The following is a 12,557-nucleotide window of genomic DNA, read 5'->3' on the forward strand; positions in this document are numbered from 1 at the left end:
GGGACATACATACAGTATGTGTGTTTGTCATGACCACAAAAACAGTAAAGCAGGTTCCCTCCTCAGCAAAATTGGTTAATATAGCATCAGTGAGCTTGTAAATCGGCTGTTTTCTAAAACTCTTGAAGAATTTATTGAAATGTTGAATATTAAAACACAAATCTTAAATATGAGGGTTCCTGTCTCAAAATAATTTCAAATGGGGGTCCGCAACCAATGAGATCGAGATGAAAATGTTTCAGAACTGTATTAAAGCATGCTAACTAATGCTAATGGATAAAAATCAATACAATATTATAATAATCTAATAATCATAAGAAAAATATCAGTGCCAAGCATAGCAAGAGGCAGCTTACGAATTGCTCCATTAGGCTGAAATGGGATTATAGAGTATATATATAAGTTCTTAGTGGTCCAACATGCTCTTAGTGGTGGGTGGAGTAAGGTGGAGACCCCAGTAGCTGGTCCATCTGTCTGTAGTCCTGGGGCCCATCACATTCCTCTAGGTCCAAGTTGATGTCCATCCTCTGGAGGATCAGTTTCAACAGCTGAAGCTGTTTCTCCTGCACACTGGAAATCTCCCGCAATCTGAACATGAAGAGAACAGCACTTTATTGACTCACAAGTGGAAGCTACACAAGGGGAAAAAAAGAAAACAAATGTCAAACTTTTATACCAGCATATCGTTGCTGTCGGGAGGAAACCTTGTAAATCCAAAACCGTTCCTTTTTCTTTATTTACAAAATTATTTAAAGTAGTGAAAATTGCCCATCTACAAGCTCACAACGCCTCACATCACAAGGCGCTGTGAGCTTGTAGATCGGCTATTTTCACTACTTTTGTGCGCCACTCTTGTATGATGAAGTAGGGCATTACTGCTAACACTTAAGTCTTATTCGATTTAGAATAGAATGAACAAAACCCGGGTATGATAATAAAAATAAAAAAGCATAAAAATCTATTATTAAAAAATGGCACTTTCTTTGAATGAAATACAAGCGTTGTATGACATCCCTTCCATACACCTGTTTCATTTATTCCAAGTTTGACAACACACCAGACCAAACAACCTCGCTGAACCAACCCTATTTGAACGTTTCTAGACTTTTCACTTAACCTGACTCAGCCAGATGAGGGCGGTATTGAGTAAATGTGTGTCGCAAGCTTCTTCCATTTGGCAAAGTCAGGTTACTTTTCACTAGCCAGCACTGAAAACACTAGCGATTAGGGAAAAATCACTACTAGACTTATCACTCCACATAACTCCAGTAGACTGGTCTTATGTGGGAAATACATACCTGCGCACATAATATTAGGTGTAAGCTGTCCCTATTCAAAGCCAGCATAGAGTTTACCACGCAGCGCCACATAAAAATTGCATAATATTTGTAGGAGCCAATATGGGTGTTTTTGATTTATGTGAAAGTACTCCTTATATGGTGGTGTCATTGCACCACCAAGCCACAAGGGAGCATATGGCGCATTGGTGGTGGTGGTTCACGTCACCTACTCATTGACGTCTAGCCCGCGGCCACGCCCACGTAGCGCCCGCGGCCACTTGGCAGCTCATATAAGTGGCGTAGCGTCCTGAGGGCCAGTGGGGCCGTGGCTCGGTCAGTGAAGACCCTGTAGTGCGGATGATATGTGGCATAGAGGGGCAGATTGTAAATCCCCAGAGGAAACATCCGTGGGCTACCATTGGTTCAGCGATGTGTGCGGTCGCCCTGCGGCCCCTCCTCCTCCACCAATGTGCAGTATTGAGAGCCCTGACGTCACAACAATTGGAGCGATGGGCACTGCACTCTGGTTGGTTAGGGTACACCTAGGGCCCAGGTAGAACCCAGTTAAAGCCTGCATGGGCAAACCCAGTTAGGACCCGCCTTGGTCCCACATAAACATGGCTAGTTGGGGCCCACCTAAGGGCCAGGTAGAAGCTACTTATAGCCTGCATGGGCATCGCAGTTGGGACTGAAGTGGATGCCGCTGACATTGCTGACATGGGGTCCATATGGTTTAGCCCACCTTGAAACCATATGGGAACTACGCTGGCATGCAGGCTGGAATGCAAACGCTGCATCATACCTGTAGTGTGTAGTTTGATGTTGTGTGTGTAGCAGATATACCTGCAGTGTGTAGATCAATGTCCATATGAAAGTCAATGCCCAGCAGTGTTTTTTTTTTCTCCAGCAGAGTTTCTAGTGTCTCTGTCTCTCTCTGGAAGAGGTTGCACATGAACTCTGCAGCCGCACTGAGACGCTCCAACACAAACACTCTGACATTAAGCTGCTTCACACAAAAAACATCAGCACCACGCTGCTGTTTGTCCAAAAGACACAATATCTCCTCTCCCACCGACGTCATGTGTTCATTTATCGACAGCCGTACAGACTCCTTTTGACACATTTTACCTCGTTTATCCAGCTCTCACTGACTCTCCACATCGGGCTGTTATAGCGCCACCATGAGGCTGATTAGAGAAATCTCAAGTGGAATTTCTTCCTCGGCATAGTGGGAATGTGGGTGCAAAGTTGCACGGAAAGTGCATGCTGTGTTCATAATGTGAGGCATTTTGGTCCAAACGGAGCAGTCCTGCAGACTTTGGAAGCCATTTTAGCCAATCAGGATGGAATATGAAAAATGTGAAAGGGCTTTTTTTTTAATGACTGTGGAGATACTGTGTACCGATGTGCGTGATGTTTGGGCAAAATATGTAGGAGTACTGTGAGAAAAGGTGTTTAGCAAAAAGCGGCCTCCTGGTGGCACTGTAACAGGGCCATGTGAAAGAAATAGGGCAGAGGTTCTGAATTGGCATCCAGGGAGTGTGTGTGCATAGTTTCGCTGCGATCAAGTCAACGATGTGAGAGATTAGCTATCACAGACGGACGGACAGGTCTTGCGCCATGCCTTTCGGCCTGGCGGAGACAATTAAAAAACGAAAGTAAAGGAAATTACCATTTCTGCAACAAAAGTAGTCAACAAACTATACTATAAAAACATTGGCCACATTGTCAAATAATCTAAGAAAGAGGCAATCATGTAGAAAATAGCCGATCTACAAGCTTACAAAGCCTCTCAACGTGAGGCGTTTCGAGCTTGTAGATCTGCTATTTTCACAATATTTACTTGTGGAATGGAGTCAAACAGAATGGGGGGGTGGCCAGATCAATGACGTTTATTTGGGGGGGGGGGGGCGGCCTGAAAGGGTTGATAAGCACTGCTCTAATTGGAGCGAAATTTTCTGAAATTACTACATGACCATAATACAGCCTAACATGCGTTGCACGGGGCGGTCCTGCCATTACGTTAGTTACTGTAGTTGCTGTGGAGCTACATAGTTCTCCAGAAGACACACACAAACATACACCATCTACAATGGACTAACTGAGCAGCAATATTGACATTCACAGCTCCCTGTCCGTCGTTGCTGCGACTGAATGTGATGGCTACAGCAAGCTTTCTGCGATGCCATTGTCTGGAGACTGCTCCTGGCATGACACGACCAATGAGAGTGAGCGCTGTCGTTGTTGCTAAGATACGGTGGCGTCACTGCCCCATAGCTTGTAGATCTCTCACACATGATTGGCGTAGGCTGCGTTGCCAGGTCTGACTGTTTGTATAAGCGATTTTGGGCTTATTTGGGTGCACTTTTGGGCTCGTTTCCATAGACCACGGCAGCGCTTCTTTCTTTCCCGTGACCGATGTGGGAAAAAAAGGTGCAAAACGAACCATCCGGAAGTAGAGTGCGAGATGAAATATATAGCACTTTTTGATTATTAGAGAAGGAGACAGATGTGAAGGTGGAAAATGGAATGTAGGAGATTATATATTTTTTCATGAGCGATTTTTGTAGCAAGTTGTGAGTGAATTGGGCCACTCCTGTGGGCGGGGGGCTGATTAGAACCATTGGGGTTTGGGAAGGAGACGCTCTCTGTTTGAGTGGAAAGATGAACACACGTGTGCGACTCCGGTGTGTTTTCACCGGCTTCGAATGCTATCAATGCATTGAATGGGAGATTATCACGTTATTGAATGGGCGAAGTAGGCGAGCTACCGTCTACCCCGCGATTTGTCAGACCATTCATTGGGCGTAATCAGGAGCTAGTGACCTACCGACGGAGGCGGAGCAGTCCCCACAACAATATTTACGATTCTGTCCATATCGGTACATAACTCGAACGGCGCTGAGTAGGCACAGGCGAGGGTCGCACCGCTCCGGACGGCAACTCAGTCGCCTTAGCTCCTTCGGTGGCCCGTCGCGGGGCTCCACCTCGCCTGAGACTGCGCGCCTCCGTCATGGTCCGAAACCGAAACAACCAAAACCAAAACCGAAACTAAAGTATTTAAGTCATCTCCGTCGGTAGGTCAGTAGCTCCTGATTACGCCCACTGAATGGTCTGATAAATCGCGGGGTAGACGGTAGGTCGCCTACTTCGCCCATTCAATGGTCTGATAGAACGTGATAATCTCCCATTCTATGCATTGATAGCATCCGAATCAGGTGGTGTTTTGGACTCTGAGAGAAGCGACAGTTCTTACCGCACGCACGTTATAGCACACACTTAGGAATTTAGGAAACAAACATAGAAACAAAAGGAATTAGGAAATACACACACAAGGGTGACTTTGGGGTATTATTATTATTGCCGATACAAGTGCTACAATGGAAGGAGCCAGGCTGGAGTGAGCGAGGCGAGCGCGTCAAGAACAAACTTTTGGTGAGTCCAAACGCCACCGTGACCGAACTGAAGGCGGTATTGGGCCAAATTTAGTTCAATCACTACAATATTAATAATGACTAGAAAATACTGTTCCTGAAGAAACCGCCTGGACTGGCTATGTTGGTTCTGGTAGCAAGTATGTTGTAGTTTAACGTAGAATGTTGGTGTTTAGTATTGACAGTGTTAATTATTAGTAGTGTTAAGAGTATTGGTACTGTTACATATTGTTAATGTTATTATGAGTGTTGTGGGTGTTAAGTATTGATGGTTTAAGTATTAGTAGTGTTAAGAGTGCTGATTTTAAGTATTGCTAGTATAAGTGTTGATAGTGTTGAATAGTATTATTAGTGTGAAGAGCGTTGAGAGTGTTAAGTTTTGTCCTGCTCCTCCTTTAGAGAGAGACTAGGCATTCAGGAGGTAACCATTTGTTACGGCTCAGTCCTCCTCACCTTCACATTCACGGCTCCTCCCCTCTCTCTGACTACTCACTGGCTCAACTCAGCGCACCTGCTCTCCCTCACCAATCTCCACACCTGCCTTCCATTCTACAATCAACTGCTGCCACCATAAAAGCCCAGTCTGCACTTCACTCCTCGCCAGAGCTTCACCAGTCTACCCGTACGGTAAAGTACAGGCCAGCCTACAGTAGTTACTTACTCTAGTTGTAGTGCTCTCCAGTTTAGATTTACACAGCTACTTTAACAGCCTGTTTAACTTCATGCAGTTGCAGTGCCAGCTTTCTGTTGCCTTTTGCCCTGTGATTATTTCCACTGATCCTGTGTCTCCTCTCCTCTCCAGTACCCCGGATTCCAACGCTGAGTTGAGCCGACCTGCGGAGCCACCTATCCACACCAACTCCACTTTCCACCCTAGATTGCTCTTTTCAATAAATACGCCCACGGGCTTCACCCTACCTACGTCTCCTCCTTGCTGTGCGCTTGGGTCACACACACTAGCCATAACAGTAAGCTCTGGCCAACTGGACCCAGCCAGCATGGAAGGAAAGCCACCGCCTCTCAATCCGCTTCAGGCCCAGGGACAGGTTTTAGCGCAGCACTCCCGCCTGCTACAGGAAGCATCTGCTGTCGTTTCAAATGTGCAACAGCAGCTCCAGGGGGTTTCAACTCAGCAGCAGTCCCAGGCCACTCAGCAGCAGTCCCAGGCCACTCAGCAGCAAGCCCAGATAAACCAACTCACTACTTTGGTCCAGGATCTCTCGGACCAGGTCGCCGCGCTCTGCGCTCGACTCACTCCCCTTCTGGGCCATCCGGCCCCCGCTCCTGTCCAGCCAGCTCCTGTGCCAAACGCAGTCCCTGAGCCAGTCATGCCTCCCACTCGGGAGCCCCATCTTGTGGCCCCGGCCCTCTTTGACGGGTCCTTCACTCTCTGTCGGGAGTTCCTTATGCAGTGTGAGTACATTTTCGATCTGCAACCTAGTATGTATTCCACTGCCACCGCCCGCATAGCCTACATAGCTAATCTGACCACGGGGCAAGCTCGCCGATGGGTTATGGCTAGTCGTGAGGGCTCTGCACCTTACATGCAAGATTACATGGCGTTTACTGAGGAGTTCAGGACAGTTTTTGATCATGATGTCCACGGACAGGATGCAGACTCAGCTCTTTCCACCCTCCAGCAGGGATCTGGCTCTGTGGCGGAGTATGCCACAGAGTTTCGCATTCTCGCAGCCCGTTGCCAGTGGAACGAGGCCGCATTGTTCAGTGCTTTCCGACGGGGTTTGGCAGAGCCCGTGAAGGATGCCTTGTCTGGTAGGGAGAGGCCTCCCAACCTGAGTATGCTCATCTCCCTCTCTATCTCCCTTGATGAACGTCACCGGGAGCGTAAGCGTGAGAGGGCTCACCAGTGTCATGCTGCCGCTAGGCCGTCTCCACCTCCTCCAGTCAGCCTTAACCGGCCTGTCCAAGCCTCCCCTGCTCTCTCAACTTCAGCTGGTGAGGAGCCTATGCAGTTGGGCCGAGCCCGCCTAACCTCTGCTGAACGTATGCACCGACGGCTACAGGGGCTCTGCATGTATTGTGCCAGCTCAGCACACTCAGTTGACTCACCGTGTCCCCTCCTGCCCTCCAGACCCTCCTCAGCCCGGCTGCCAAAAGACAGGGCTCACCCTTTCGGGGGTTCAGAGTGAGCCGCCTATCTAACCCCCAGTCCCACTCTAACAAGGCCAGGTTTATTGTCACTCTTAACTGGTCGGGACAGACTCTCACCATACCTGCACTTATTGACTCCGGGGCTGATGAGAGCTTTGTTGACCAAGGTTACGCCCGGGAGGTGGGCCTTCCCATTACGCCTCTGGAGAAGTCTCTCTCAGCTTTCGCTTTGGATGGCCATCCCATGGGTCCCATCACCCACCGGTGCGAGGCTCTCACCCTCACGGTCTCTGGTAACCATGTAGAGAGCATCCGCCCCTACGTTATCACCTCCCCTGACACGCCGTTCATCTTAGGCAGACCTTGGCTGGAGCTCCACACCCCTCACGTCTGTTGGAGCTCGGGACGTATTCTCAGCTGGAGCATTCCGTGCCACGCCCGCTGCCTCCGGTCCGCCCAGATGCCCTCCAGTTTGGAACGACCCAGTCCTGTTCCCCCCGACCTCACCAAGGTTCCCTCTGAGTACCACGACTTGGGTGAGGCATTCAGTAAGGAGCGTGCTTGTACCCTGCCCCCCCACCGACCCTATGACTGCGCTATTGAGCTCCGTCCAGACGCTCAGCTTCCAGCCAGTCGCCTCTACAATCTTTCTCTGCCTGAGAAGGGGGCTATGGACAGTTATATTAATGGTTGTCTGGCTGAGGGTCTTATCCGCCCATCCACATCCCCGGTGGCTGCGGGGTTCTTCTTCGTCAAGAAGAAGGGTGGGGATCTGAGGCCGTGCATAGACTACAGACAGCTCAACAACATCACAGTCAAGAACAAATACCCTCTCCCCCTCATGAGCTCCAACTTTGAACCCCTCGTCGGTGCTACCATCTTCACCAAGTTGGACCTCCGGAACGCGTACCACCTTGTGCGTATCCGTAAGGGGGATGAGTGGAAGACCGCTTTCAAGACCCCCCGTGGACACTACGAATACCTGGTCATGCCCTTCGGCCTCACCAATGCCCCCTCTGTCTTTCAGGCTCTCATGAACGACATGCTCAGGGACATGCTGGAGATATTCGTGGTCCTGTACCTAGATGACATCCTGGTGTTCTCCCGGGGCCTCGAGGAGCATATCCAGCACGTCCGCATGGTCATCCAGCGCCTCCTGGAGAACCGGCTCTTCATTAAGGCTGAGAAGTGCATCTTTCACTCTCCTTCTGTGGAGTTCCTTGGACTGATTGTGGAGGATGGCTGTATCCGTCCTGACCCCCGCAAGGTCCAAGCCGTCGTTGACTGGCCTCAACCCACCACCCGCAGACAGCTCCAAGGATTCCTCGGGTTTGCAAATTTCTACCGCCGTTTCATTCGGAACTACAGCCGCATAGCGGCCCCCCTTACTCGACTCACCTCCACCTTACGTCCCTACGTCTGGACACCTGCTGCCTGTACTGCCTTTGCTACCCTCAAGGAGCACTTCACCACAGCCCCAGTCCTTCTCCACCCTGACCCCTCCAGGCCTTTCATAGTGGAGGTAGATGCCTCTGACATAGGTCTAGGGGCTGTCTTGTCTCAGCGATCAGTGGAGGACCAGAAGCTACACCCCTGCGCCTTTCTCTCTCGCCGGTTTGACTCTGCGGAGGAGAACTATGACATCGGGAATAGGGAGCTGCTAGCTGTGGTGGCAGCCTTTGAGGAGTGGCGTCACTGGCTGGAGGGCGCTGAAGAGCCCACACTTGTCTGGTCTGACCATAAGAACCTAACCTTTATCCGTGCTGCCAAACGCCTCAACTCTCGCCAGGCACGGTGGGCTCAGTTCTTGGATAGGTTCAACTATACCCTTACCTACAGGCCTGGCTCCAGTAACACCAAGGCTGATGCTTTGTCCCGACTCCATGCACCGGAGAAGTCCTCGGCCGAGCCTGAGCCCATTATTCCTGCTTCTCGCATCATTGGGGTGGTCACCATGGACATCGAAGCGGTGGTTGAACGGGCCCAACACGCCGAACCCGGTCCAGGCGATGCTCCCCATCACCGGCTCTTCCCACCAGATCGGCTCTTCGTACCCGACTCGGTGCGGTCCCAAGTGCTTCAGTGGGGCCATACAAGCCAGTTCGCTTGCCATCCTGGGTTCCACCGCACCCTCTCCTTCCTGAGCCGGAGGTTTTGGTGGCCGTCTATGAGGACTGATGTCCGGGAGTTTGTCGCTGCCTGCACCACCTGCTCCCGTGCCAAGGCATCACATCAGCCTCCAGCTGGTCTTCTACGTCCCCTCCCTGTCCCCACCCGCCCTTGGTCTCACATCGCCTTGGACTTCGTGTCCGGTCTTCCCTCTTCCCATGGTAACACCATCATCCTCACCGTGGTGGACCGGTTTTCCAAGGCGGTGCACCTGGTGGCGCTCCCTAAACTCCCGTCCTCGGCAGAGACTGCTGCACTCCTCACCCAGCATGTCTACCGACTCCATGGGCTCCCCTGCGACATTGTTTCGGACCGGGGACCCCAATTCACATCCCAGGTCTGGCGGGCCTTCTGTAAGGAGATTGGCGCTACCATTAGCCTCTCCTCGGGTTACCACCCACAAACCAATGGCCAGGCTGAACGGGCCAACCAGAGCCTGGAGTCTGCCCTCCGCTGTGTCTCTGCTCTCCATCCCACCTCCTGGAGCAAGGATCTACCCTGGGTGGAGTACTCGCTCAATACCCTAACCTGCGCCGCCACTGGCAAGTCCCCATTTGAGGCCTCTCTGGGTTACCAACCCCCGTTGTTCTCCCTCCAGGAGTCTGAGGCCTCTGTCCCGTCTGTCCAGGCTCACTTCCGTCGGTGTCGGCGGGTGTGGAAGGAGGTCCGCACCGCCTTGCTCCGCTCCAACGAGCGCTCCTGTCGCGGGGCCAACCGTCGCCGTTCGTCTGCACCGGTGTACCAGGTTGGGCAACGTGTGTACCTCTCCTCTGCTGATCTACCGCTCCAGGTATCCTCCAGGAAGCTGGCCCCACGGTTCATCGGTCCATTTGAGATTGACCGCGTCGTGAATCCTGCGGCGGTACGTCTCAAGCTCCCCGCCTCCATGCGGGTGCATCCCGTGTTTCACGTGTCCAAGGTCAAACCTGTTTCCTCGAGTCCTCTCATGCCCTCTGCCCCGGCTCCTCCGCCTCCTCAGATGGTCGACGGACATCCTCAGTGGACGGTTCGGCGGCTGCTGAAGGTGCGGCGCCAGGGTCGGGGTTTCCAGTACCTGGCGGACTGGGAGGGTTACCCCCCTGAGGAACGCTGTTGGATCTCTAAGAAGCTCATCATGGATCCCTCTCTCCTTCAGGACTTCTACCAAGCCAACCCCGACGCCCCCGGGCGGTCGCCTGGAGGCGCCCCTCGGAGGGGGGGTCCTGTTACGGCTCAGTCCTCCTCACCTTCACATTCACGGCTCCTCCCCTCTCTCTGACTACTCACTGGCTCAACTCAGCGCACCTGCTCTCCCTCACCAATCTCCACACCTGCCTTCCATTCTACAATCAACTGCTGCCACCATAAAAGCCCAGTCTGCACTTCACTCCTCGCCAGAGCTTCACCAGTCTACCCGTACGGTAAAGTACAGGCCAGCCTACAGTAGTTACTTACTCTAGTTGTAGTGCTCTCCAGTTTAGATTTACACAGCTACTTTAACAGCCTGTTTAACTTCATGCAGTTGCAGTGCCAGCTTTCTGTTGCCTTTTGCCCTGTGATTATTTCCACTGATCCTGTGTCTCCTCTCCTCTCCAGTACCCCGGATTCCAACGCTGAGTTGAGCCGACCTGCGGAGCCACCTATCCACACCAACTCCACTTTCCACCCTAGATTGCTCTTTTCAATAAATACGCCCACGGGCTTCACCCTACCTACGTCTCCTCCTTGCTGTGCGCTTGGGTCACACACACTAGCCATAACACCATTAATGGGACTGATTAATTATTAACAAGAAACTGAATAAGCGGGATGGGGAATACATGTAAACGGTAGCCTAGTGTTCTGGTGCATTTGTTTTACGTTAATAAACAACAAACTGAAGTAACACTTTTAAGTCAAATCACCACACTCTAAGTATAAGTTCCTCACCTGTACTTCTGTTTCCTGACTTCTCTCTCCAAAGGAAGAACCTCCTGGGAGGTGAATGAGAAACTCTGTTTATTCTCACCACCCAGGAAAGACAGCAGTCTCACCTGGTGGAAGAGAAAAACCAACAATATATGTCATACTTTCATCCATACATTACATACACTACATACATACAGTACATGCAGGCTTGGCTTCGGAGAGAGGTGGCTCCAATGAACTGCAGCGGCCTATGAGGTATCTACGTTTCTATATCTATGGTTGAGACCGAGGGCCGCATAGCGGCCCAAATTCTAGCACAAAAAAACTTGCCTTACCTAAATTATCATGACTTTAACCATGTAAAGTTGAGATCTTGTGTGGAACATTATTTAGTGTATTTAAAATGCAGTAACTTTATAGTCTGTGTTGCTTATGAACTCCTTTGTGGAAATATTTACCCCTTTACATTTGTTGGGGTAAACTGTGATGCTGTCCTGATCAACTCGCTTCAGTAACCAATATGGAAGCTTTTTCTCCAGATTGGTGTGAAGTTCAATCTAAAGAGAGAGAGAGAGAGAGAGAGAGAGAGAGAGAGAGAGAAAAAAGCCATCTGATTTACTTTGACATAACAAATATATATAGTACCAGAGCATACACAGAGCATACACTGCAGCAAATACATATTCCTTGAAAATATGTTGAGGATGCCATTTTGAACAATGTAGCAGCAATAACAGAGATAACTAGAAAAAGTGCTCCTCGGAGCACAACTCTCCGCCAGAAGACTTGTGTTGGGAATGTTGGGAATGTTCTATCTGTATAAGTGTCCTATCCGTCCTGTCTGTATAAGTGTCCTATCCCTCCTGTCTGTATAAGTGTCCTATCCGTCCTGTCTATGTAAGTGTCCTATCAGTCCTGTCTGTGTAAGTGTCCTATCCGTCCTGTCTGTATAAGTGTCCTATCCCTCCTGTCTATGTAAGTGTCCTATCCGTCCTGTCTGTGTAAGTGTCCTATCCGTCCTGTCTGTGTAAGTGTCCTATCCAATTGTTACAGTATCCGCCATTTCTCAACCATTTCGTGATTGTTCCTGTCTTACCTCACTCTTACCAGACTTATGTTGGGAATGTTCTAATTCTTATGTTCTAACTGTCCTATCCATCCTGTCTGTATAAGTGTCCTATCCGTCCTGTCTGTATAAGTGTCCTATCCCTCCTGTCTGTATAAGTGTCCTATCCGTCCTGTCTATGTAAGTGTCCTATCAGTCCTGTCTGTGTAAGTGTCTTATCCGTCCTGTCTGTATAAGTGTCCTATCCCTCCTGTCTATGTAAGTGTCCTATCCGTCCTGTCTGTGTAAGTGTCCTATCCGTCCTGTCTGTGTAAGTGTCCTATCCAATTGTTACAGTATCCGCCATTTCTCAACCATTTCGTGATTGTTCCTGTCTTACCTCACTCTTACCAGACTTATGTTGGGAATGTTCTAATTCTTATGTTCTAACTGTCCTATCCATCCTGTCTGTATAAGTGTCCGATCCGTCCTGTCTGTATAAGTGTCCTATCCGTCTTGTCTGTATAAGTTTCCTATCCGTCCTGTCTATGTAAGTGTCCTATCCCTCCTGTCTGTGTAAGTGTCCTATCCGTCCTGTCTGTATAAGTGTCCTATCCGTCCTGTCTGTAT

At 50.2% G+C, this 12,557-nt stretch overlaps 1 protein-coding gene across 2 annotated transcripts in view; it reads right to left on the reverse strand.

Annotated features, from left to right (window-relative positions):
- Positions 1-301: 301 nt before the first annotated feature.
- LOC311045555 (transient receptor potential cation channel subfamily A member 1-like) overlaps positions 302-12,557 on the reverse strand; it is a 32,227-nt gene continuing 19,971 nt past the window's right edge. For both annotated transcript variants that reach the window (XM_084057468.1, XM_084057467.1), the window contains exons 26-28: positions 11,341-11,439; positions 10,904-11,007; positions 302-588 (exon numbers count right to left, since the gene is read on the reverse strand). In XM_084057468.1, the coding sequence (XP_083913594.1) occupies positions 426-588; positions 10,904-11,007; positions 11,341-11,439 (366 nt within the window). In that variant the 3' untranslated portion in view covers positions 302-425. The remainder of the gene's footprint in view (positions 589-10,903; positions 11,008-11,340; positions 11,440-12,557) is intronic.

Source organism: Gymnoscopelus microlampas, assembly GCF_963454915.1.
Source record: "Gymnoscopelus microlampas genome assembly, chromosome: 5".
Taxonomy (NCBI): domain Eukaryota; kingdom Metazoa; phylum Chordata; class Actinopteri; order Myctophiformes; family Myctophidae; genus Gymnoscopelus; species Gymnoscopelus microlampas.